General features: G+C 47.3%; 1 protein-coding gene across 3 annotated transcripts in view; it reads right to left on the bottom strand.

The window, feature by feature from the left end:
• SYNDIG1 (synapse differentiation inducing 1) overlaps positions 1–27,513 on the bottom strand; it is a 175,371-nt gene that overhangs the window by 28,563 nt on the left and 119,295 nt on the right. Inside the window, exon 4 of one of the 3 annotated variants that reach the window (XM_059720260.1) lies at positions 1,373–7,679. The exons of the other annotated variants lie outside the window; for them this stretch is intronic. Within the exon in view, the coding sequence (XP_059576243.1) occupies positions 7,359–7,679 (321 nt within the window). The 3' untranslated portion in view covers positions 1,373–7,358. Of the gene's footprint in view, positions 1–1,372; positions 7,680–27,513 lie in introns of those variants that run through there. 3 annotated transcript variants of the gene reach the window in all.

Raw genomic sequence — 27,513 nt, 5'->3', positions numbered from 1 at the left:
TACTTCTGGGCCCAATCCTGCAGCAGTCTTTGAAGCAGTACCATTTAGTCCAGTGGGGTTACTTACTTGAGAGAAATGTTACTCAGTGGTCCTAATCCTGCATGATGTAAGCCAGTGGGAAGTTTGCCTTAACTTCAAAGAGCGAGACCACAGTGTATCAGAATGACAGACTTGGCATAAGTCTTGTTGTAGTCAATGTAAAGACTCCTGCTGATCTCAGCAGTCTGATCAGCAGGAATCTTTTCTGTTTCCCATGGGAAAATGGAGAAAAATACGGATTTCCCCCTGTACTGGAGGAAAATGTGGATTTCTCATTTTAACAGGGAAACAGGTGGATTTCTCACTTTTCAAAGAGCTCTTTGCAGGCTGGCAGAGTTCCAGTCTGCAAGGGGCTGGGGGAATGGGAGGAAGGCAGTCATGCACGGGGAACCATAGGGAGGGAGGGAGAGAGTTGGGCAGGGCTGGGGGCCCGGGGCTGGAATGTGTGTCTGCAGGGCCCAAGAGGGGAGCAGGACGGGGCCACGGGCGGCTTGTCTGGGGGAGAGGGGGACCTCCCTGTAGCTATGTACACTCCCGGGGGAGGGGGGGAGGGGGCAGAGGGGACCTGTACCCCCAGATGTGTGCATGGGGTGAGGTGGGCTGCCTACTGCGGGCTCAGGCTCCCCACCCTGCTGCCCTCTGCAGGGGCCTCTGCAGCTCAGGGGGTAGGACCTGGCAGCATGGCAGAACAGTGCCAAGTGGGGAAGCTCCTTGCTCCTGCAAGCTCTGTGCTGCACTGGCAATGTGCCCCCTGCCCGTCCTGCAGCAGCAAGGGGCACAACCCCACGTTGCTGCCCCTGCTACTGCTGGGCAGGCAGGCAGGGACACCTTGCTATGGCGGTGTGGGGCTCACAGTGGCAAGGAGCTTCCTTGCTTGGCTCTGCTCTGCCCTGCCACACCAAGACCCAGCTGCCAGGTTCCAGGCTATGCTTTACTGTAGTATCCACTGCCTCCCAAGGGTGGCAGCTGGGGTTTGGATGCTGCTGTAGGGAACAGGGGGCTGCAGACCCAGGTCCCTGGTCCCATAGCCCTGGTAGATGGGGGGGGCCCTCCGGCAGGGCTGTGGGGGGGGAAAGGAGGCTGTGGGTGGGAGAGTGGGGGGCACCAGCAGGGCCAGAGAGGCTGTGGTGAGGGGGTGAAGGGTATGAGCAGGGCCAGGAGGCTTGGGGGGAGGAGAGTGAGGGGCACAAGCAGGGCCAGGCGGCTGTGGGGGGTGGGGACTGAAGAGTATGAGCAGGACTGGGAGGCTGTGCTTGGGAGTGAGGGGCCTGGACTTCCATTTGGTGAGTTAAGGGGGTAGGGGGAGCTCTGATTGTCTATGATAAAAAACCCAAAATGAAATACCAAAATTTATAGGTCTTTAGAATTTATTTTATTATAGTGATTGAGGCACTGGTAGGCTTCCAAATTGCTTTAAAATTGTAAATATATCAATACAACATTGTGTTCAACTGATACACACACACATACACACACACATATATATATATAGTGGCCCTTCATTTTAATCATGGATTTGGGGGTTTTAATCAGAGAATTTGCAATTTCTTTTATCAGGGAAAACCAAGATTCCTGCTGATCAAACCCTATGTGAGATCACCTGAAATTTTGCAGTACATGTGACTACAGGATGAGCAGTGGGCTATTTCTGGAAACTTGTAAACATTCTTATTCAAAACGAATACAATGTTTGACTGCCAGGTCCAGAGCCTTAGCTGGTGTGAAAATCAACAAAGCTCTTCTGAAGTCAGTAGGGTTGGATGTTCTGGTACACACCAGCCAAGGACTAAGCCCAGAAAATTGTTGGCCTGGTTATAAAACAAGTTACTGAGGCAAAGGAACCTTGTGCTCCCTGGATTGAAAAGACTATATCATTATTTTCCTTTATTGTGGCAAAGGTAAGAGGCAGATCAATGTAGAACACATTACTGTAATTTGTTTAATAACTGTGTTCACTCATGAGTCTCTAGCTTTTCCATACTTCAGCTTCAGACTAAGGCTAATTTCTACTACCACCCTTTCTTCCTTGCACTTGCAGTAAGTGCAGACCTACCAGCTACTATGTTCATGCCACTCATGGATGGTGGATTGAGGGCTACAGGAAAAAGTTGCCCTGGTATAAGTGAAAGAGTGAATTTACACCGATCTAGTTGAACTGCTGTGAAAAGCTGTGTGGCCTCTTATCTTGGTTAAGTATCACTGGGTGCGTTTACATGAGCCGCTTAACTTTCCATTAGCATAGTTTACTGTGAAGTAAGTATGTGCGTCTACATGTGCACATGCTTACTTCACAGTAAATCTCTCTAATACCGAGTAAATTTGCTACCTGCAAATTCAAGTATTAAATTTACTTGGCATTAGTAATGGCACTGTAGCCCTCATGTAGACACCTGACTGGGAGCAAAATCTGCTCCGGGTCAGCCAGCCACCAGGGGGCAGGAGACAGTTCCCTGCTCCTGGGAGCTGCCTGCTGCTGGGGTGGGCTCTGCCATAGGAGCCTGGGCAGGAACTATGTCCTACTGCCCTGGTAGCAGGGAGCTCCAAGCCCTTTGCCCTGAGATCACTATCAGGGAGCAGAGGCTGGGAGATCCTCATCTCCCAGTCCCTGATCCACCATTGTGATCAGAGAGCAGGGGGTTGGGAGCTCCTTCATGGGGACAGTTCCCCACCCAGCCTGGAGCTGACTGGGACCTACCTCTGACCAGGACAGTTCCCAGCTAGCCCCAGGCTGCGTGAGGGAGCATGAGCAGCCTGGAGGAGGCTGGGGACAGTCCTGTTTCAGACAGTCTCTAGCCAGCTCTGGGCTGCACATGCAGACTTCTCTGCGCAGTCCAGAGCTGGCCAGGAACTGTCCCAGTCAGGCGCAGGTCCAAGCCTCATGCCACAATTGGGTGATCAAGGCATGGGGCATGGAGAGAGCTGCAGGGGGTGGCTATGTCCCAGCTCCCTGTCCCAATCTGCCGGTGGGGCAGCTAGCAATGAGCTAGTTGCTAGCTACCCCATCAGCAGATTGGGGCAGGGGACTGGGACATACCCCTCCCCTGCAGCACTTTCCAAGCCCTATACCCCTGATCAGGGACCCAGGACCAGGAGCTCCCTGCTTCCAGGGCAGGGGGACATTGTCCCCAGCCCAGCAGCAGGCAGCTCTCCCTGGGCCAGGAGACAGCATCTCCTGGCCCAGTGCTCCCTGTCAGCCCCTGGGCTAGCTCCCCCTGGTGGTGGCAGGGGCCCATTGCAGGGCTGCAGGGAACTAGGAGCAAATCTACTCCCTAATTCCTGCATATGTACACACCTAACCAAGAACTCTTTCTCTGGCTTAGTTTACACCACAGTAAACCTAGTAAATGCATGTGTAGATGTGCCCACTTTTAGCTCTTGATTAACACTTTTCACCCAGGGAGCTGAAAGAGCTGTACAAAGGAGGTTTGCATCATGTTCCTCATTTTATAGCAGTGTTTCTTAACCAGGGTGCTGCAGCACCCTAGGGTGCCTTGAGATCTTTTCAAGGGCACTGCAAGATGAGGTACAATTTTAGAACTGTCAAGCATGCAAATGTGATTCACATGATAAACACAGAGATTTCAAATAGAAGTCCATAGTGTTAAAAGTGTTCTGCCCTGTTGTGGTCCTTCTGAATTCTTTGGAACAGAAGAACTGCTCTATTATTTTGCTGCAATCAAAAACCAGGTGAAAACTAAAGGCTGGTATTTTCTGAGGGATGCCTTTAATCTATACAGGAAAGCCTTGACTCTAAAAAGGTTAAGAACCACTGTTTTATAGACAGGGAAACTGTGGTATTGAGAGGTGAAGTAACCTGCTCACAGTCAAGCAGCGGGCCCATAGCAGGGCTGGGAATAGAAAGTAGCCTTTTGATATCTACATCAGGGCTGTATCCACCGGCCTGTGCTAGCCCCCAATTCACCACTTACCCACTATTGGGCCACTTTCACTTTAGTTTACATTGGTTAGCAAGAGGTTTAAATATATTGCAATATGCTATTTTCTATGGACAGATGTGTTTCTACAGCCTTTTGCCCCGGCCTAATGATACTGGTTTAAACATCAATCAGTTTGGTTTGTAAAGGTGTAACTTTCCATTTATTCAAACTCTGTTATCTGGTTGAAAAAAACAACTCTTGGGAATTTGAACTATGCTGCTCCCTTACATAGAGTGAACTTTAACTTTGGAAAATGACTAGGAGCTGGCCTCTCTGGCAATACTGAGGAAAATTATTCCCTATGAACTAAAAGTATGATTATAAAGTGGATCAGTTAAAACTGCATGAAACCCCTGCATGGGTGTCATTATTCAGAATGAAAGTGGCCTTCATTCAATTTAGCTGAGCTCACGCTGGGAAGGAAATAAACTTAAATCAAATTAAAGAGACTTTAATTTTGACTAAGCACATCTACACAGTGGATTTAACTAAAAGTTAATTCAAATCAAGTTTGTTGAGTGTCCCTGTGTCTATGTGTGTAACAAGATACCTTTTTACCCTCCACATCTGTTCTGTGTGTGTGTCTGTATGGATACAGTCACAACTGCTTTCTTCAGGGACATAGATAAGTTTCTTCTGCCTTTGGCAGAGGGCAAGATTTTTGGGCATATGATTCCCTAGGGCTGTTATTTTCACTATGTTCTGTTTTTGACTTGCAGGCTATCAGCTTTCTTTGCAGCCTAGGCAGTCCTTTTTAAAATTTTTTTTTAGCTTCTGCTGTTGGCAGCTAGGGAAGGACTGGGCACTTGTTTCCTAGCATGAGGACATCTGGGAAAAAAGGCCTTCTCTGACTTTATTCCTAGATGTCCTTGCTGCTGCCGTTTGTAAATATGTATGACTCCTATCATTTTGGGGCCCTGGGTAGGGATTCACACCTGTAACAGCTGCTTTGCAAATAAGGTCCCTGCAGGCAAGGGGTACTCTTCTATCTCAGCTCTCAGCCTTCTGGCAATGCACCTCATTTCACTGTGTGTCCTTACTGGTAAAAGGTCTTAAATTTTGCAGATGCTCCTCCCCTTCTCTTCTTTTCCAAAGTGAAATGCAATTTGTTACAGAGTTGTTGGTATTTTCTTTTTTACAAGGTTTTCAGGATTTGTTACTGGTGGGATTCAGAAAGGTGATATGCATTGTCATACTATAGAGGGGACTAACATTGATTTGCTGTTGATTTGATGTGGAAGGCAATCAGGGGCTCAGGTGATGGGAAGACAGCATATTTTTAAATAGACAAATAGCCTACAGTCATGCATGTGATAAGTCACATACGGCATTCTTTTCTTTGAGAACAATTCAAGTGCCCAGCCACAGCAGCTGGGGGCTTCTCTGCACCATGGCAATGTTTGGACATGACTAAGATGGAGCTGAATGTGCCCGCTATATACTTCATCCATTTGTACCCACAGGAATGCAGGGCTTCACCAGTGAGACTGCTCTGGATCTACGCTGAGGCCTACTGGAAACTGAGGGCTCAAGAAGGGGAACATAGAGACAAGGCTGGAGCAAGCTCACTAGCAAATTTTCAGGTCTGGAGGGCAACAGCAGGCATGGCTGGGTGGAGTAGGCTTGATCCTGTACTCTCCAGGACCTGCTGTTCCCATAATGTAGAAAAGCCTGGAAGCCCAATGAAAATGAAAGCTTGCAATTAAAGAATTTTTTGCAAAAATCTTGTTGGTTTAAGAAAAGACATCATCTCTACCATGAGCCCCGATTGCATTTTCCTCTAGACCCATATGGCTACAACCTGGATACCTGACACATGGAAGACATTGAATTCTAGTTGATTTTTAAAATGAAATCTTTATATTTTCCCATAGAAGAAGGAACTGTGACCACCTGAAACCTGAGGTAGTGCTCCTGCCTTGGTTCGAGGTAATTTGCATCATAACAGAGCCTCACAGAAGAGCTGAGAGACTCTTCACCAGCTAAGAACTGCCTGCCCAGAGGAGCTTTCCATCTACTAACTCTGTGAAATCCTATGAAATATGAACTTTCATTTCTACTCAGGAGAACTTTTACAATCTTTTCTCTGATGTCTGATGAAGGGTGTTTGTATGCGAAAGCTTGCAATTAAAGAACATGTTTTGCAAAAATCTTGTTGGTTTAATAAAAGATATCACCTTTACCATGAGCCCTGGGAGCCCAACCAGTCATTTCATAAAACAAAATCTACGCCCCCTGCCCCGAGCCTACAAGGCCTATCAGGCTAGCATGGCTAAGGTATGCCATTATCTGTAGACAATAGCACACAATAAAGTGATGTGGCCTGAAACACACCTGGCTGCCTTTGATGCCCCAACCTGAATGGCCAGATGTCCATGCACAACTTAGTCAACAGGAGCAGCCTTTAACATGAATGTGACACTGTAGTGAGAAGCACTTACCAATCTGCCATGACATCCTCCTGACAAAAGTCCAACACACATTTCCATCTATCCACTCTTTGCACCAAGCAGCAGCTCTCAGTACAAATGACCATCACAGCAGGCCGCTGGTCAGGACATCCATCCTCATAAGCTCTCCTCAAAGAACACAACTTCCACCCTGAGGCATTGGTGGACACTTCTCTTCTTTTTTTTTTCCCTTGGGTTGATTAAAGTCTACTTTTTTTTTTGTTTTGTTTTTTGTTTTTATTGGAATGGCAAGGAAACCAAAAGAAATTGGTGTGTCCTAGAACTCAACCAATAGTTATATATTGAACAGGGACAGCTGCCCATGATCTTCAGGGGCTATGCTTTGCACAAAAGGGCCCAATTCTAGAGTAACAGTATTAATTATATTAATTATCCCATGCTGTTTCCAAATTAGTTAAGACACCACATAAGGTTGCTAAGTGCATGCTTTGTAGCGTCAAATCATTTGCTTTTTCCCCACAAACATCAATTAGTTAAAAACAAAGAAATGACATTAAGACATTAAAAGTCTTATCGGGCATGTCCACACATGCAGGCATGTGCACTTGCACTAGCGCAAATAGAAGTGGCACAAATTTGTGCCAGAGATTTTTGCCTCAGCTCATGCCTGGACATGCACTTTGATGTCAGGCAAGTTGTGCCACTTCCAGCAAACTGGCCCTGTCCAGTTCTTCCTGGATCTTCAGCCAGGGGGAAGTAGAAGCTGGGGCTAGCACCTGTGCTGGACCCAGCCATAGAAAAACCTGCCCTGTGCTGGCCCCGGCAATATAAAAACCTGCCCTGGTGAGCAGCTCAGGGCTACTTGCCTTCAGGAGCTTCCGAGGGCCAGCCAGTTGGTGTGTGGGGACACTACCCCTTGTGCCAGCTGAACTGCTATAGTAGCCCTAGCCTGGAGTAGCCTCTGCATCCTCTACCCACTGCAGCAGCCTGGCAGTGTGGGGTGCTGCCACCTGCAACAGCACCTACCCTCTTTGATGTACAGCCCCATGGCTGCATGCCTGACAGGCCCAGATGGGGTGCCCCCACTCTGCCATCTGGGCAGCTGTTGCCCAGAAGATGTGCTCCTTGCGGTGGCCTGTTTTGAACTGTCAAACTGTGTCCTCTTGGCCCCAAATGGCCAAGAGGTCAGCCACCTCATCTGCCATCCAGCTGGGTCTCTGACGCTGGCCCTGGACAAGCTCCTCTTCCCAGGTTTCGCCACTTGTCTCACCAGCAGAGATCCTGATGTTCCCTGTTTAAAAATTGCAAAATCTTTGATAAGAAACTCAAGTTCTCTCATGAAAATACCCCAAAATAGTGTTCTTTGGCTATTAAAATGAAATGACACTATATATAGAGAACATCAGTTGGGCAATGTTTTATTGATATATTTACATGTTTAAAGCAATTTAGAAGCCTACCAGTGCCTCTATCATCATAATAAAATGGATTCTAAATATCTATACACTTCGGCATTTACTTTTGGGGGTTTTTTCCATAGAAAAATCAGAGCTGTTCCTACCACCTTTGCTCACCAGGATGTGCAGTGCTGAGCAGCACTGATATGCCCGTGCCCTGCCCTGCCCTTGCCCATCACAATCAACTGACAGATGCTCATTTCCCCCCAGCCCCCCTCACTCCTGACCTGCAGCCCCTGCCTGCCCTCACTAGCTCCCTCCTAGCTGCAGCTGTGTCCCAGCACCAGGACATGAATCCAGCTGCAGCTGTCCCACCCACTGCTTTGTGGCTCTGAGCAGTGCCAGCCCTTGCTGCTCTGCTCCCTGCCCCATGCTGTCCCTGGGAAGCCCTCGACTGGGCATCAGGGATTGACCTGGGCCTTTTCCTCCCAGGCCAGCCTCCCCCTGCACAGGTTGCTCTAGGGGGGCTCTAAGCCTGGCTCTGGAGGCTTCTCCTACCTGCAGCATCCCTCCACCCCAATCTCTCTCTCACACCCCTGCTGCCACCCCACCCCTCCCCCCAGCGCATCATGTCCCCCAAGTGGTCCTGGCACCGGGAGTCCCCCCAGGCTGGGGCCGCATGTTCCAGCACTGGTGTGGGCATGAGGTAGGGTTGCAGTGTGTCAGTTGCCCCTGCAGCCTCACTTCCTGCCAGCAGGTCCCATCCCATCCCATCCCATGTGGCCAGCTGTGCATGCAGTGTGTGAGATTTGTGAGGGGGATGTGGGGTTTGTGCGGTATGGGGCTTGTCTTGGGGTTTGTGGGAGTGGCTTGGTGGTGTGGGGTTTATGGGTGGATTGTGAGGGGACTGTGGGTGTGGAGGGGGCTGCTCAGGAAGGGTGGGTCCCTTGACTCCCCACAGGGCGCAGCCCCCCCACCCCACATGGACTGCTCGCCTGGCAGGGCTCCAACTGCCGCTCACACGGCCACAACTTTCCCCCTCTGCAGGGCCACAGCTTGCCTCCTGCAGGGCCCACAGTTCCCTCACTGGAAGAGCCACAGCTCCCCCATTGCATGGCCCACAGCCCCCCATCAGGGTCACAGCTCCCCCCTCTGCAGGGCTATAGCTCCCTCCCTGCAGGGCCCACAGCCCCCCTGCAGCAATAGCCACCATTGGGGCCCTCAGGACCCTCCTGGCATGGCCCCCCCCAGCGTGGGGCAGCACGGCATGGCTCTGGCCACCTAGCATACCTGGCATGGGGCCATGTGCCTTTGGGCAGGACTGGGCTATTCGAGCTGTTGCCCACAGGCCCACACCACTTGCAGGGACTGCATATCACAGTGGGCCGGGTCCTGTCTCCACAGGCCCTGCTCCAGTCCCAACCCCCACCAGTCCCTACTTACTTGGGACAGAGCCTGGGTCCAGGTCACTGCAGCCTGCACAGCTCTTTTCCCCGGCACAGGGAGGAAGCATGCTGCAGGGGGCAGAGGCAAACATAGAGATGCTCTGGCCAGCTACCAGAGCATCTTTTTGGAGGACCCCAGCCTCTGGTTACTTCAGGGCATGCTACAAGTGTGCGCCTTGCCCTGCTTTCCCCACCCCCCTCTGGCATTTTTTTTTTTTTTTTTTATTGGATACCTGGATCTCCAGGCATGAAATTTAGAACCCAGGGTGCAAATATTTAGAGTGGGGAATGTTTTTTTTTGTTTCCAGAGTGCTTCTTGCAGCTTTGAGATGCTGCAAGAGGCAAGTGCGGTCTCATCTGGATGTGCCCATCCTGTCTATGTGGTAAGCAAACATACTGGACAAGAGCAGATCTTCAAGTTCTGAGCTGAAGTCCTGTTGGGGTCCATGCAAAAAAGTTGATTGAATGAGCTTATCCATTATTCTTATCAAGGGAAAAGAGATGCATAAATCATCTCAACATAACCTTCAATCTGAAACAAGGATTTTTATTGGGTTTTTTTCTTCTTTTCTTTTGTTTTCAGTATCTAAGCATTTTCTTTCAAGGGATAAATATTACATGGGAACCATTACTAGGAAATATATTTCTTAATTCATAAAACATTTTTGGTAAATTGTTTATAATTGACATTCTTTGCGAAAAGTGTTGTGGAAGCAATAAAGAGCACCACTGATTTACTGTGAAAGAGATGCATGGATTTGCATAATCAAGGTGTTATTAATATGTTAATCAATGACCCATCTTTCTTTCACAAAGGAGGTTAATTTTTGTATTTGTGAGTTGGATGATGTAAGATAGTATTTATCTGAGAGTGATCCAGTATGATCAAGGACATGTTTCTTTACTCTTGATTTGTATAAGATGTACAAGAGCATTGGTGGAGAGAGGACAATATGTAGGTTTTCCTCCTCAAAATTCCATTGCAAATCCTATCATGAACTTCCCTTTTTGTCCTAAATAGATCAGGTCTAGATAACATCTATTGAACTTGAATGATTACCAAAATGTTGGCAATTTTGTACCCAGGCCTTATTTATTCAGTTGTTCTGAGGTTCTCAAAAGGCTCTTCCAGCAAAATAACGTCAGATTAGACTTGATATTTCTAATATTTCTCATGTGAAAAACAAGGAAAACATTACTTATGAATTCAGGGCTTCTTCATACATCAGAAGGAAGCAATACTGCAAAAGTATGATGCAGATTATGTTTCAACTGTCATTAAATTGACAATAACTGCCTGGTGTTAGCATTCTCTGTGTGTCACATGTAGCCCAAATCACCATAAGACTAGGGAAGGGTGGCATATAAAACAATCAAACAAACAAAAATAAATGTGCTCATGGGGCCAGATCCAATTCTATTGGACATGTAAGTGGGCATGTCTACATGTGTGCATTTAATGCACATTAGCCCAATTTAAGATGCATCAAGAGCATGCATCTACATGATTAATTGGGTCTGCTGGAGCATGGAAATGGATGCGCTGCAGCAGCCTCATGTGTCACGTGTATCAGCATCACTGCACATCTCCACACTGACAAAATGGCAGCAGGGCACTTTAAAATAAAAGATGTCTGATAAGCTTTAGTTCAAAGTGCCCTGCTGCCATTTTTTCAGTGTGGGGATGCGTGGCAATGCTGATACATGTGACGTGCAGGCATTTTTAATTAGCATGGGTCACTAATTAAAACGCCCAGCACTACATCCAGGAGCGTGTAAAAATGCCCTTTGAGCCTAAATTTGATAACTGCAAAGAGCAGGTATCAAATTTATGCACAAATAGCTAAGTTGCATTAGTAAATGTGTAGATGAGCTAATGCACATTAATGCAGTGTGTGTCCATTGACTTGGGACTAACTTTAGTCCCAAGTCGGTCTGTACACCCATGTTAAATGTGCCTTAGCATCTGCACAAGTAGGCATGTGCCTAAATTGCCTTAATGATCATTAAACTAATGCGCATTAAGTTTAGGCGTATGTAAAAGCATGTGTAGATGTGCCCAGTATGACACTATTTCACCCTATTTAAGTCCCTGAAAACGCTAACATGGGTTATTTTGAGAGTTTACAAAACTTTTAGAACATTTTTTTGAAATAAGACATTTGTCAATCTCAATGCTTTTCTCCAAAAAGCTTCAGTTTTGGCCATCTCTGGCATGCACTGAGGAAAACAACTGTGTTGATAAATTCCCCTGGAGTTGAATCCCAGACTTTATTAAACAGACTTTGGTTCATTGTATGGCAATTGACTCATATGATCAGCAGGGAGGACACCATTTCTCTCTCTCCCCATTCTCTCCCATCTCATGTATGGAGATAGATAAAAGTAGTTGCCTCCACAGTACAATACTATTCCTTCCTCCAAGTGACTCTGCATCTGTGCACCTGTGATCCCAGGTGGGGAAGGGATCATTCAGGGGCAGGAGGAGAAGGACTCAGATAATGCTATTGACAATCCCAGGGTATCCAGCAGAAAGCTAGTTGTCCAGTTGGAGCATTGTTACATACAGTCACTCCTGAGGCTGCGTTCATACCTGGGGACCTGCCTTCAAGGACAGCTGACTTTCTGTGAAACTCTGGGGGTCAGCCTGAGATCTGTTGTTTGCTCCCTTGGGGGTGGATAATTCCCCCCCCCCCTTTCCTCATTTTTCTCTTCTCCCCTGTGATGCAATGTTTGTGGGAAAGGAGTTTGTGGAAATCTGTCACCCCACATGACTCCTGCCACAGTCAGTTCTGAGGGTGCTGATGGCTGTTCCATCAAATCACCCTCTGTGAAATGGGGGTAACGCATTATGGAGTTGACCTTTGGGAGCATGCCAAGGACATACACGCATTCAATAGCAACAGAAGGGGTATCACACACACACAGCAAGAATTGGCAACAGACTTACAGAAATAAAATCTGACAGAAGTGGATACATGCACAACTTTATAGGGTTAAGTGACTGCATCCTGGATTCATCTCTGAATTCAGCAGGGAGAGACTTCTTTAATATCTTTTCATTTTTACTATGAATAAAATTCATCATCTGACCCAGAACGAAGAGCAGGAGATTCATTTTTATTCATAATCTACTATCTGCATGGAAATAGGAGCTTTAACCTTGCATTAAGCTGTCTACAGCCTGGAAAGAAAGGTTTGTTTTTTCTATGATTCAATGCAGACTACAAGACTTTAGGAAAAACAAGAACTTTATGTTCTCAGAAGTAACACCTCAGAACATTGTCAAGCCAGCAGAAACACCCAGGCCCAATTTGTCCTGAACTCCTAGCTTGGGGTTCAGATTTGCCCACATGAATTTTCTTGAATGAACAGTGGCCAACAGAGATTGCTGAAAAATTGGAACATTTGTATCCGATAGACTGGCAGACTCAAGAGCATCCTCCCATCCCAGGAGGGAGCTGGACAAAGCTCAGCCCCTGTGACAGGACACCTGAGAAGGATGCACTACAGTTTCAGCAAGCATAGGTGTGAAGATGGGTAGCTCAGTGAAGCAAAATTGTAAGTAGGGATGCTTGAGAGTGGGTGAAGGGAAGGAAAGGAGGGAGGGGTTGAGGAACAGAAGGCAGAGGAGGGTGGTGGCGAGGACTGAAGCGAGGGCAACCACTGGGGAGTGGGAGAGGAGGCAGTGCTGAGCAGGAGATTGGGGGTGTGACAGCATCTTCTGGCATGTGGGCTCCTGCTCCCACAGTCCATCCTTCCCAGGGGCCACCATTCTGGAGCCCATCTAAATCAGCAGCTGGGGCTGTTGCCCTGCCTGCCCACCCCTGGTTATGCTACTGCAGTGAAGACCTGAGGAAGGTCAATGCAAAACCTGCTGAGGATGTTTTAGAAGGAGATCATGTAGAACAATGAAAGTCAGAGACCAGGGCAGCCTGTTTCAAGATGTCCCTAGTTGCTTGCAAAACAGAATGAGCCTCGTAGGCCTTGGGCCTTGGTTTTGCTGTGTGTATAGGAAGAGACTTTCTGCATGTTCAGGGTGATGTACCCCAGAACTGGTCTTCTACTTGTCCTTGTGCTATTGGACTGCTGCATGGAACCTCCCTTAGCTATTCTGCTCAACCCATTTTCTAGGAGATGAAACCCCTCATGGTGCAAACTGACCAGGCAACAATTTGCCTGACAAACAGGCAAAATAATTCTGTTCTTGCATTTGCCAAGTGCAAACAGAAACAACATGGCCACTCATCTCTTAAACTATAGTTCCTAGAATGCCTAGGTTTAAGTCAGTGATTCTCAGCCAGGGTGTTGGGGCACCCTGGGGTACTATCCTATCGTTTGAAGTGTGCTGCGAGGTATGAGGAGATAAGCTGATAAACTAGAGTAGATAAATGCAGTCTCAGGCTTGTTGCTGCCTAAACAAATCCCCACCCCCACTGCCCAGCCCCTCTGTAAGGTGGTAAGCACTGTAATATCTAAATTACTTTTTGAAATTGGGTGCCATTCAATTGAAAGATATGGAGGGGTGCCTGGAATCCAATGAGGGATGCCTCGAGTGAAAAGATTGAGAACCACTGGTCCAAGTACTAAACTACACTCACCTCTGTGGGTATAAAAGATCCAACTCCGGGGCTACTGCCATTCCCAGAAGCTCTTACTGCATGAAGGAAGGAGAATGCCAGGCCTCACTATCAGCTTGTGGTATACTCAAACACACAACCACAGCTTCAGCATCAGCACGCAGAGGTACCCCTAGGGTAGAGGATATGTAAGCTGTGGAATAGGGTTTCTTCCCTACAGAGTACATCTATGCCATATCCATGCTCTTACGCAACTTTTAGCTCAGATCCACCCATCAAACCAGCCAGCATAGGCCCTGAAGTACATTAAGCTTGGGCCATCTTATCCACCTGGGAGTGGTGAGGGAAATGCCAGGCTGCGTTTTAATGCAGGCTGGACCTTCCCACTTTGCTGTGAAAGATCATGCAGGTGCTGCTAGCCCTCTCATAAAGCCTCTTAAAGGATAGATGATGGATACAGTTACCTGGGAAAGAATCCTAGACTTTTTCAACACAATGAATCACGGGATCTTCTTACAAGAAAACCTGGCCAAGCTCGTGTGGAAACAACGGAGCTGCAATAGCATGGGGAGTACTTGGCTCAGAGTTGGGCCAGGCTAACGCAGGTCCTTAGACCCTGTCACCAGGACCAAGTATCCTGTCATCAGAATCTGTTACCCAGACCAAACGTCCTGTTATCTGACCCGTCACCTGGATCAAGCATCCTGTGCAGACAGCAATAGCCAACGTTCTCTACACTTTTCCGATATTCAGTCACCCTGAAGAACAAAAGCTTTTCGAAGAGCCCTCTTGCTTGTGGAAAGCAGCTTACCGAGGAGTGACTGGTTGTTTTGAGATTTATTCAAAAGTGTGTGCTCACTAGCTAAATGAAGCATATATACACACCCCAGGAACACACGCATATACATATACAGAGCAAACAGAATGTTCTGTCTTGTGCCCATCTGCTTCCTGGTCTGGCCACTTACAAGGCTCAGTAGTTCCAGCAGTTAGGTACCTTTTCTTATCTGGTGTGCAACAGCTTCACCAATAGCAAGGGCTCCACTGTGTTAAACGTTCACCACTTATAAGAGAAGGGCCCTGCTTTGAGGCAATCACAGTCCAGGTAAGCAAGACAGACAAAGGAGGAACTGAAGCAGAGGAAGAGAGAGATCCGACTCAGATTCTTCCCTCATTTTCATAGTCAAGCAGGGGCTGACTCTCTGCCCTTTCTTTATAGGCACCTTGCAGTGGAATACCCTCTCTGCTCCATTCTTGCCTGGGAGATCTGGAGCAGATGGAAGGCCAGGATACCAGCTTGGAATAGGAGCAGTCACCCAGGTGCGGGGCAGGGATGCTGTACATGCAGCAGGGCTCTTCTGTAGCATCTTACTTGGTTCATGGGGCTATAGGGCAGTGAAAAGTCAGGCAGCTACATGATGCATCTTGGCCAAAAGCCATGCTCAGATCTTAGCCCTATCTTGTAAGTACCAATGTAGCATGCTGGCCACAGAATATCCTTCCTTTGTATAGAAAGCCTTTAGGCCCCAGTGAATATTGTTCAATTAACAGCCCCATATTTGGCAAGGAGAAAAATCCCTTTTTGAAAGCAAGACATTCCTGCAATTATTGGAAAAATTCCAAACCCAGGTCCTTTTCTTGTGACTGGGAGCGGGAGGCAAATGAACCCAAGGCTCCCCTACTTCCAAAGATTCTCTAGCAGTTCAATACAGCTTCTTCATGCTGTGATATATACCCAAGCCCTCAGATACCACCGAATTTGCACTGAAGAGAACACCTGGGATTCCTACCTCACCAATCTTAAAAAGGCTTTCACCCAACAAGGACACTCCTCCAGTGAGATAGAACACATTTGAAAGAGCCACCCAGATACCATGTGACGAACTACTGCAGTACAGAAGAAACCCCCACACAAATCGCACACCACTAGTTATGACATATCACCCCTCCCTCAAACCCCTACGGAAAATCCTCAAACAATTGCAACCCATATTAGAAAGAGACACTATTCTTCAAGAGATCTTCCCAGAGCCACCCATCCTAGCCTTCAAACAAGCACTGAACCTCGCTAACCTCATCACCAGAAGAAAATTTCTTCAGGCCCAGAACACACCAAATGGATCCAGACTGTGCCATGACAAGAAATGCAAAACCTGCCAACACATCTCCACCACCCCCACTATTACTACACTCCACAACAGAGCCATCAGCATTGCTGGATCTTATAGCTGCACCTCCAGAAATGTAATATATCTCATTTGGCGCACCAAATGCCCTGATGGAAAATATGTAGGAGAGACCAAACAACAACTGCGCACCAGAACAAATGCACATCAGAAATCTATCAAAGACAGGAATACCCAATTACCTGTGGGGGCACATTTCTCACAAGAAAACCACTCTCTCTCCAATCTCTCAGTCCAGATCCTCAAAGGAAACTCACAAAACACTTCCCAGAGACAAGCCTATGAACTTTACTTCATCAACTTCCTGGATACTAAAAATCATGGACTAAATATAGGCATCGCATTTATGACACATTATAACCTGCCTGACATCTGACTCCCTAGGTATTTCTCCATTATTCATCCCCCCCACTTCTCTCTCTCTCCCCCCCCCCCCCCATTCCCTGCCCCCACCTGTCTAACCCATTGACTCCTCAATCTACATCTTCACTGACTGCCTGTCTTGTATGCAGACCAGCCTAACTGCTGGCTTCTTTACTTTTTATTCCATCCAGGAAAAGCACACACCAACTGCAGAAACGTCATTAGCCTGACAAAGGGTTTTTGAACCCGAAAGCTTGCTTAATAATTGTTTTTCCAACTATTTAAAGTTGGTCTAATAAAAGATATCAGATTCGCCCGAAGAACCTTGTCTGCCTATGTCCTTAGACCAACACGGCTACAACCTACACCCCTACTTCTTCATGCAGCATTTTATTAACACTTGCTATCTTTTCTTTTAATGGAGTCTCATAGTCCTGGGCTCCACTCTCAAAATCTCTTACTGGCATGCTAATAGAAAGCAACTTTTGTTTCACATGAAAGGAAGCAACCGCTAGGGATTCCAAAGTCACATTTGCCAGCAGTGACCCTTTTAATTTTGAATTGTTGGAGCAGCTGACTACAATATCGGCTGCCTCAGTGCATATTGACAGAGAACAAAACAGAGGCCATTCCTGGGGTTTATTTTCCCTCTGCCATTTTTAAGGAACTGCTACACAGGGGTTGGAATCCTCCTTGGTGGAGACATATTAGCATGCAAATGGTAAGCCAGGAATATCTAGCCAGGACTGCTCAAATTGCTAATAAGACTTCTTGTTATTAGTCCCAGGCATGATTAGCAGCCTGGCAAGGTTCTATAATATACAATTATGTAACCAGGTACAAATAAGAAAATTAAACAGACCCTCTTCCTCTGTCTGCTGAATAAATATGATGAATGCTTGGCTGATGGGAAATTAATGGGCATTGCTCTCCCTGCAAAAAGAGAAAAAGATGTAAATAATGCAAACAGCCTCTCTTCCCAAGCCATCTTGCTTGTCTGGCAAGCAAATAAATTAAACTAGGGGGAAAGACAAGCCAGCTCTTGTACCTTAGGTGCATGTGTATACATCCCCTGGGCTGATAGTACTGCATGAAGATAGAGTGGAGGGAGAGTTTGAGGAAATCTGTACAGATGTTAATACCTGTGTAGGAAAAGTACTGATGCCACAAATATGTTCACTGCAGTAGGTCATGCCACCATCTATCTATGGCAAGGGATGGAATCTTCTCTAGGACACCTGCCTAGTGCCCTTTCTGACTGATCCTGTGATTTGGGTTGAGAAAACAAAAGCTTGATGCAAAAGCAATTTGGAATTGGTGCTAAGTCTCCCTTTGACTTGAGACAGGGCTCTAGGTCAAGCTCTGCATGCCCATCTTTCCAAGCACAGAGACCACCGAGTGATACTTAGCATCTGGGAGGATGGGAGCCCAGTGCAGAGAGCCATCTGCACAGAATCCGGACAGTCTACATTACTTCAAAGTCAGAGGCTCCTCCTGGATAGAAAGGTTTCCACATTGGCTCTCTGGCAATCAAAAGAGATCTGCTGACAAAGAAGCAGGCAGAGAAATACTGTGGAGAGGTGTCAAGTCCCACAGACCCACTTTGAACCCTGCTGACTATTAAATCATGTTAGCTAACCCACCAGAGCTCAGCAGGCCAGGGTGGAATGTTGAACCGTGAGAAAACCTGTGCCATAATCACAGGCATATACAGAAGCTGTGCACTAAAGAAAGTGTGGATCTAATTGTGGGGACTCAGTCCTGAGGACTCTGGCTAAGGGGCAGGCCAATGACACTTAAAAGAAAGGCATGTGTGAGGGGATTGTGGGGGTAAGGTGGTACAGAGATTTAGGAGTGATATGCAGGGAGAAGAATCAGACAGGAATGGGGACCCACTGCTGCAATGATGGATGTGGTGCCAGGTCTCTGAGTAATGCTCCTACTTTGTCACAGAAGTTTTTAGGTGAACTTTGCGGCAGAAGTACAGGGAGAAACAGGAGTACCTGCAGTAGTACCCAAAACTTGTGATCGCCTGGGTCCATTTCCTTACTTTAGTGGGTTGCCTCCCAGAAGTTGTAGTGTGGTGTGCTCATGCCCTCTTCTTTCCTACAGGCCAACATCCGTAGGTACACTACATCCCCCACAAGCCTGTTTTCTACTAATAGAAAGGTAGGGGGCCTCACAAGAGTCCCACTCTTTCTTCAAATTCATGATTTCTGGGCCCACCATGACAAAACTGTAGCCTTGCTTTTGGGTACACAATAGTCAGCTACCTGATATTCCTTCTGTAAGTTTGTCAGTAAGTTAGAGTGTCCAGGCAGGTAGGATAACAACCATCAGATCATTTGTACGGTGCAATGTTTGAAAAATTAACTATTTTGAGCAATGTATTTTCTTTGCTGCATGGAACAAATAACTCTCCTACTTTGCCTACCTAGGCTTTTAAAACATGTCAGACAAAATAACCATGGGCAAATGTTTGCAGAATTTTCTCATCTCCAAGTTAACAACAGATTTGCTGTTGAGACCTCAGCACAGGATGCTCATCACCATTGTCTCCTTGTGCTATTCCATTTGTCTGTATCCAGTTGCCATCTCTCGTCTTAGACTGCAAGCTCTTTGAGCAGGGATCAGCTTTTGACTCTAAGTTTGCACAACACCTAGAACAGGAGGTCTTTGTTTGTGCCTGGGGCTCATAGATCTGTTGATTGTAACCACAGGAACAATGGTGGCAGTGATGATGTCAATGGTTATTACATCAAAATCAACCATGAAGACCTTAAGGATACTGGAAAGTCAGCAAACTAACCTACTCATTCAGAAAGCTGGGTTGCTAGGGACAGTGAAGATGACCTGCGAGGTTCTCTCCCTTTTAGCAAGCAGGCAAGGCTGGGCCATTTACATCTTATTATGTCCTCTATACACAATGCCATGTGCTATGAAATTAGAGTAAAATAATAAATGCAATAATAATAATAATGTTGTTGTAGTAGCAAGGATGCTTAAATTAGAAGGACATTGCTTATACAGTATTATACATTACAATAAAACAACTAACAGACAGGCTTCAGTTTGGTTGCTTTGCGGTTTTTGCTTTCTAGCCTTTAAAGCATGATTGCCTATTTGTCCAGCAAATACTTCTTTTCCCTGTCTCTAGGAAGAGAAATTGCACAGCTCTACATGATCTAAGCAGTGCTCTTTGTTACTCTCTGGAAAGACAGCAGCGTTGAGGACCCAGATAATATGTTTCACATGACCTCAGACAATTTCCACAACTTTCTGGAGGTTTGTTTGCCAGACAGTGATAAAGTGGTGCTATTTCTATGACATCACTCTTATCCTATTTGTAATGATTTGGGGATGAATTCTTAGCTGTTGGCTTTGGCCTTGACAAAACTGAAGGACCATGGCTGGAGGATGGGATTCAGGTGCTTTTGTTCCAGACTCCATCATTTGGCTGTCCTGTGGCACTTGCTAGGACCTAGGCTGCTTCGTATAAACATAGGCTGGAAAGTGACATCTTGGGCCAACAAATCCAATTTATAAAGGATAATGCCCAGCTGGCTGAAACTCAGTCTAGATGTGATGGAGATGATGGAAGTTGGTCACTTGGAGAAAGTGATAAGTAAAAAGCTTAAGAATCACATCTGCCCATCTTCCTGTATAGTAGTAATTGAGACAGCAAAATCCTCCTGCATGTGAATTTGCACCTTTCTTTCCCCATCATACTACCCTAAAGACAGTCCTGCAGACCTTTCATCCCTTGCTCACTGAATGGCCGAGTCACACTTTCATTCAGGGACTAGGGACAGACATTACACATAAACCAGTTTAAGTGATCAGAAACTGGTTTAAACCTGTAACAGAACAGACATTCAGTGCACATAAGCCAGTTTGAAAATGGCTGAAACCAGTTTGAGATAAACCTGGTTGAATTTAGTATCAAACTTAATTGATTGGGGTCAAACCAGTTTATGCAATGTCTGTCTCAGACCCCTTCTTGGTTTAAGTTAAATCAGAGTCCCCCAGCAGCCCTGCATGCTCTCTGGGCTAGGCTGAGCAATGTGCTCTAGAGAACGGAGCTAGCTCCTCCTCTCTGTTCCCTTGCTGGAGCTCTGGCAAAGACTTGCAGGCACAGTAGTGTCGGCCTGGCTTCCCCTGTCCCGCAGCATCACTCACTGCTCAAGAAGGGAGCTCCCCTCCTTCCCTCCAAGAGCACGGACCGCAGCCAGCATGTGGTATGCTAGCTAATGCTGAGAGGTGTCTGTGTAAGGCAGACAGGACAAAGGCAGACAGGACAGTGTCAGTTCAGGGCTTTTTGGAGCTAATCAACAGGTAGCTGGTAATGTCCCTCCTTGAAATGCTCCCTTCCTTGAAAAAAGTTGTTTAAGAACAGCTTGAACTAATGAGAGATGGGGTGCTAAATGCTGATAAGACAGCTGATAAAGGTTGTTATGGGGGGGGGGGGGGAAAAACCCTTCCCTAATCAGAGTGTCCTGCCAGGGCCTGGCCTCACCCCCACTCAGCTTAGCAATGTGGAAGGGAAGGGAGGGCTGCGGTAGCATCCCCTGGCTTGTAGCCTGAACCACTGCAGGCATGTGCCCAAATTTCCTCAGTCCAGAAAGAATGTTAGTGCAGTTGCAAACCAGTTTAGCCTAGCCAGGTTAGACTAACCTGCAAAGATTGAAGCCATTCAAAAAGCCTGAGCCTGAATTGATATCCCTAGCCAGGGTGGTCACTGTGCATTGAGGACACAGGATAACTCAATCAAGTGCTAACAGACCTTTGGTACCTTCCCACAATTGCCCTCTGTGCCCAGAAAGACTGACAAATTCTCCCACTGTTTATTGGAAAAGAATCATAGAGAAATTTAGCTTGCTGCAACATGGAGAACCACAGGCTGGGATTCTGATGGGGACATGGTAATGCGAGTGTGGCTTTGCAGCTGGGCGAGGCTAATCTGACTGCTGATCACCCAGGGCCTCATTATATGGTAATATTAGGTGGCTTCTGGAACTCTTAATCTCTGGATAGGCATGTTATAATGGTTTAAGTAGCTTTAAGCACCTGTTATTTAGTTTAAAGTTATGCCATGGCAGAGCACGATTATCTCTAGTTCATCTAATTTTGCCCCTATTCTATTAAGGTGTGGCCTCTCCAGACAGGTATTCTGGCTTAGTTGGAATCCTCCAGCATCCCAGGGGTGCAGTGATCCATCCCTGCCCTGAACTCTACTGCCTAGGCAGTGGTTCTGGCACCGAGCCAACTCTCCTTCCTGTCCCCAGGCGTGCCCAAGGGGCAATCCAGTACAAATGCTGCAGAGTAGATGTCACACTGACAGCTAGCAACAGAAACTTTTCCTCCATCAACCTCCAACTCATTTGGCCAGCATGAGCCAGAAGTTGCTGCCCCTCCCCCCCCCAACCCTGTCAGCTGATCATTTAATTGAGCCATGGTGGGGTGGTGGACCTCATTGAGATATGGGAGAGGAGAGGAAGACCACTGCAGCTACAGTGAAGGGAACTAAAGGAAACTGGCAGAATCAGGCTGCTTGTGAGAGCATTGCAGTGCAGATAGTGGCACATGGTATCAGCAGGACTGGCTTTAGGTAAGGACCAAGATAGTCCCTGAAATCCATCTATGTGAGAGGCAGAGATGCCAATAGGGTGTCCGGGGCAGCCAGGACTTTGATCCCCTTCCACAAAGAGGTTGCAGACATCCTTGAGAGGGATCATGCTGTGGCTCCTTGCCATATAAACTGATGCACAGCCCTGGGGCTGGTCTGCTGTGACCAGCAAGAGGGAGTAGTGAGTCAGCCTCCTCCCAGCAGCCACCTGCTGTCCTCCAAGAAGGTTCTGAGGACCTAGTGTCCTCTGTGGCCCTCCTCCTGACCTCCACTGCTGAACCTGGAACTCAGGAGACCCAGGAGGTGGACCCAGAACAGGATGCTGGCAACTAATCAAATGACACAGAAATTGAACACACTGCAGGAAGCCTCTCTGGTTGGGGTTTGGGCTCTGGTCATGAGGGCACGGGGCCCATTTAAGGGGCTCTTTGGGGTCACTGGGACTCAAGTCAGGCTGAAACCTGGGTGGGTACTGGGAAATGCAGGCTGGCCTGCCCCAAATGCACAGGCAATTGCTGCTGGTGCCCAGGTCCTATGGAGAAGAATGGACCTAGCAATAGACCAGCCACCCCTATGGGGGATGTGTGACCCCAGATCTGTGCTTGGCTGACTGGCCAAGTGAGAGCTCCAGGTCTGGCATGGGAAAGGAGGCTGGATTTATGGGGAAACTTTATACCTCCCATTCATTAATTCACTCTACACCTCCCAGTCACATGTTCCCAAACTGCCCCTCCCACCCCCCTGCTACCCCTAAACCCATCTTTCACACCTCTGCCCATAAAGAATGGAGAGAAGCCTGCCCTGGCTCACCAGCCCTCTATTGGCAACTCACAGCTACAGCTCCTAGTCCCACTGTTGCTCATAAAGACTCTAGTGGCAAGTCAGAACTGTGCAGGTCAGGGAAAGTCAGAAGGTTTTTAGCCTTGTTTCACTGGACGCATCTACACAAGATGCCTTAATGAGCTGTGGACTGTTCTACTGAGAATTAGAGCATCATAGCAAAAAACCATGCTAATATGCTAATGTGCAGTAGAATTAGCCTACTGTGCATTCAGCATCACAAAAAAATCATTTGCCTTTGCTATGGTGCATTAGCACAGCTACTGCACCTTTATCTAGTACCTCATATTAGAGGTATTAAACTTAATGTGCAGTAGCAAAGGTGCATTAATAAACATGTACATGTGCCCACTGCTCTACTAAGCCAAGTAAAACTAAGCTGATTAACATTTGTTTGGCTTACAGCATAAGGTCTGACAAGGCCCTCAGGTTATCTTGGCAGTGAAATCCTACCCTAAGAGTATCTGCCAGAGCAAGCATAAAGGGAGCAGAGGGATTATTTAAACCCTCATCCTCATTCACATACCAGGCTGTGCCTACCAGGGGCTGGCACATAGGAATGCACAAACTTGTTAATTCTTTTGTAACTGTTGCCAAAAACCTAGCTATGAACCTCTCCCCCTTTTCCTCAGTGAACTCACAAAACAGCTTTGGAGACTTTTATAGTGTAAGGCAGAAGCTTTTTGCTTTATATGGGCAGGATGGCATAGCACAGGGATTGTCAACCAGGGGTACACATGCCACCAGGGGTACTAAGAAAGGCCGTAGGGCAGTGATCCCAAACTGACAGATTGTGCTAGACCAATTTAAAATGATACAACCTTAAGTACCACCAGCAAATTTGTCATATAAAGTTATGACAACAAATCTATTAACACGTACCACTGACAGGTTGACTGCATATGTGACAGGGCAAGTTAGCGGCCGGGTCCCATCCCAGCCTGCTCACCTGTCTCTATGCTGCAATCTGCCTTGTCTCACCTGCCACGACTTTGGCATTCCCATAAATGGATAATAAATGCGGGAAACTGCCCATTACATGCCCAAATGCCAGGGGGCGCTATCTGCAGCTCCAACCTTCCCTATGTCACACTGCATGCCTCACAGATGGCATCCACATGATGTAATCATATCCTGCACCATGACTGGTGCTCCAGGGTCTCGCAGGGACTCTCACTCCCACCCTGGAGCAGCAGGTCATTATGCTCAACTACCAGTTTTACTTTCATCCCACATTCGGCCTCTTTGCAGCAGAGGACTTACCAGGGTCAGGACTCACCCTAACACTCTGGCTGAGCCCCCTACTTGACCTCTGGCCCAAACTACAGCATCAAGCATCCACAACCATGCCTTGGCCTCTTCCCCACACCTGGGATGCCTACTACGTCCCCTCTAGGGCCTCTACACCATGCTCCACCCTGTGGTCTTCTCATCTTCATGACTGACTATCCATGGGGCTGGCCCTTGCGCTGCCCTTCAAGCTTACTCCAAGTTCGGCTCTACTCAGCATGCCCCTGGGACTGCCCTTCATGTCTACTCCTCATTTAGCCCTACTCAGCCCTCTTAATGCACAGCCCTTCAGGCCTACTCCTGTTCAGTTTTGGCTCTTCACGCTACTCTCCAGGATCTCACATCCCTGCTGGGTTCAGGTGGCACTCCACTTGCCATGCCTGTCCCCACTACTCCCACAGCTGCCTCCAAAACACACCCAAAGATGGGGGCTGTGGTTAAGGCACCCCTCCTCACCTTTCATTGGGGAGGTAACTGGCTTGGCATTTTCTGGGGACTCCCACACCACCAGGAGCCCCACCAGGCCACCCTTCCCCAGCAGGGTGCAGTTTTGGGTCATGCCCGGGACGAAGAGCTGCCTGCTCCTACCTGCAGATGTTTTCATATGGCAGCTCAGCCAGCAACATTTCTGCCAGGGCTGCTAGCTGCAAACTGCTCTGTTTATATAGGTGGCCATGGTTCTAAAATGGCCACCACAATCAAGCAGCTGCTGGCTGCTTGACTCGGCCCTTAAAGTGGCAAGCACCAACAGTGCCCTGCCACAGTGTACCACTGGTGGTACCTGTACCACAGATTGGGAACTGCTGCCATAGGGGGGTATATGCAGGCAGGCAGGCAGGCAGGCAGGCAGGCAGGGATGGAGTGCACCCCAGGGTCTATGTCTTTGTGTGTGTGTGTGTGTGTGTGTGTCTGTCCCTTGCCTGCCCAGCTGCAGCAGGCACATGACATTGCACAGCTCTTGGGGCAGTGGGGTGCAAAATTTGGCCTGCAGCAGCAGCTGCCTCCACCCTGTGCACAGATCTGGGGGGCACATGTCCCCCGGGCCTCCACTGGGGTGCGCACAGCGGCAGGAACTGTCCTCGCCTCCCCATGCCTCCTGGACAATCTGCCCCCCCACCTTAAAACCAAGAAAAAAATATAAAGGGATACATAAGCTAAAACTTTGAGGCAGAAGGGGTATACTTGTTAAAAAAGGTTAAAAATCCATGGTATAGCATTACAGAAACTGACACATGCCAAAGGGAGGTTGAACAGGAACATCACTAAGCTGGAATGTATTTCATTTAAATGCACCTCTTTCCAGACAAAAGCTGAGGCTGTTCCACGCAGCAAGAGATTTACTTACAGTTGCGGGTTCTGAGCAAAGCAGAAGGTCATGACTGTCTCAGCTGTCATGGGTGTTGTTTGAGTAATTAGGTGAATCACCCCCGTTGTGTTTAAAATCATGCTGCCTTCATTTTAAGCTAATAAGCGGGAGGGAACTTTTATGTGGGAGAGAATGCTGCTAACCCACAGGTAGAGATAGGATTAAAGGGAGTAGGGAATGGCTCTGTCATTGGGAAACTGTCAGGGGCTGCAGCTTTCTCAGTGGGGGGTGGGGGGATGAATTCTGTTTGGCCAACCAAAAGGTTGTAGGCAGAAGGGGCTCACCATAGAGCAGCATTTCTTAGATGGGAACATCTAGATGGGAAATCTAGTTTCAATATGGGATCTGAGGGGAAGGAATGAGAGAGGGGAAATATAAATAGAGGAGAAAGAAATAAAGAAAGAGTACAATTTTGTTATCTCTCCAACAATCCAAGAGATATTGTAGTGTCATAAAGTGCTTTTAATTTCTATAACACAGTTATAGGGGTATCCAGCAAGATAAAACTTTAAAAGATTTTAGAACCACTGCCTTAAAGGAAGTGCTCTCTTTACATCCTCGGGGCATTCACAGGACAACAACCCCCTACAGGCCCTAAAGGGACTTCCTTCTCTACTTCCTCTGTGCATAAAGGGAACAACAGACCCTTACAGGTGTCCAAGGACAGGTACTTGATTTATGAGATACTTGAGTGATAGCAAAAGCATTTCTCTATAGACATTGCTTTTTCTCCCAGACTTCCTCCTTCAAAGGTTGTGAATGCAAGAATTACATTTAGAAAACAAAGGCCCCACCTCCTTGGCTGGGGTGAACAGATGTGGTGCTGTTGATATCCATAGAGCAGCACCGCACCAGCTGGGGATTTGGTCCATAGTGACTTCAAAGAAGCAGTATTGAAGGAGCAGGCACAGAAAGCTGGTTCACAGAGGGCAAAAAGAACTTGTACAATGTTACAGGAGAAGAAAGGGGTCTGAATCAAGATTGGCTGCAGTGGCTGGAACTGTCCTGATTCATTCTGAGGAATTTTGTATCTCTCCCGGGAGCAGTACCTGAGGTCTGAATTTCTATTCAGGCTGCTCTCATTTTCAGGTCAGTTCTGCTAGCTTTGCCAAGATTCAGCATGGAACATCTCAATTTACTCTTGTCTGTGTGCTTTCCTGTAGGGGCCGAATGTACCTGGGAAATGGTAATCCTCTTGAAATGCTAGCTATTCATGCACAACTTCATGCAGCCTAGATTATGCATTGAGAAGAGTAACTTCCGCTTTCATCTCATATGTTAATTCACTCCGCTCTAGATTAGTTCAATTGCTCCTTCCTAACACTGTACTTGCTACATCAGTGAGCCCAGAGGCAAACTGACTAATCCAATTGCTGGTTAGATTGAAGGCTTGGGCAGACAATCCTAAAAAAGTTTTATGGGATAAGAAGTGCTAACAGTTTGTCTCAGGAAAATGTGTGGTATGTCTGACCAGGTGTCTGAGGACTGTATCACTGAATCAGTGGCAGAAAAGTGGCAGTGAACTCTGCCACTCACTAATTCCTGTTTGGAAGGGCACTGTACATACAAGTCAATCTCAGGACTTTTCTGTTTCTACATAGGCAAAATTTGTCCTAGGATAAATGCAACATCTGTTCCTAGTCCAAGAGAACATTGTTTCTTTTCACTGTGGCATAGAGTTTTCTGACCAAGATATCTGCTTCCCTGGAAGCAACTACAGGTTTCCCTTGCTTTTTGCAGCTTTTGTATATGCGAGTTCACTCTTATGCAATGACCCTTTTTATACCAAAAATGCAAGGTAAATTCACTCTTATGTGATCAGTGTGGTGGAAACCTGCAGTCAGTTGCTTTGTGCATGGCATTGTGGGAGTGACGTGCCCCAAAATATAGCCTCCTGTGTGGATCTGTGCTCCTCACTCATTGTGTGCAACATGTGTTTCTATAGTTACTAGCCAATTACCCATCAAGAATGATGGGGGGGGGAGCAGGCAGGGACGGAGCCCTATACCCCCCCTGTTCTGGCTTGCTCCCC

This window comes from Alligator mississippiensis, chromosome 1, assembly GCF_030867095.1.
Source record: "Alligator mississippiensis isolate rAllMis1 chromosome 1, rAllMis1, whole genome shotgun sequence".
NCBI lineage: Eukaryota > Metazoa > Chordata > Crocodylia > Alligatoridae > Alligator > Alligator mississippiensis.
The sequence above is the reverse complement of the archived record's forward strand: the minus strand, read 5'-3'. Positions and strand labels throughout refer to the sequence as shown.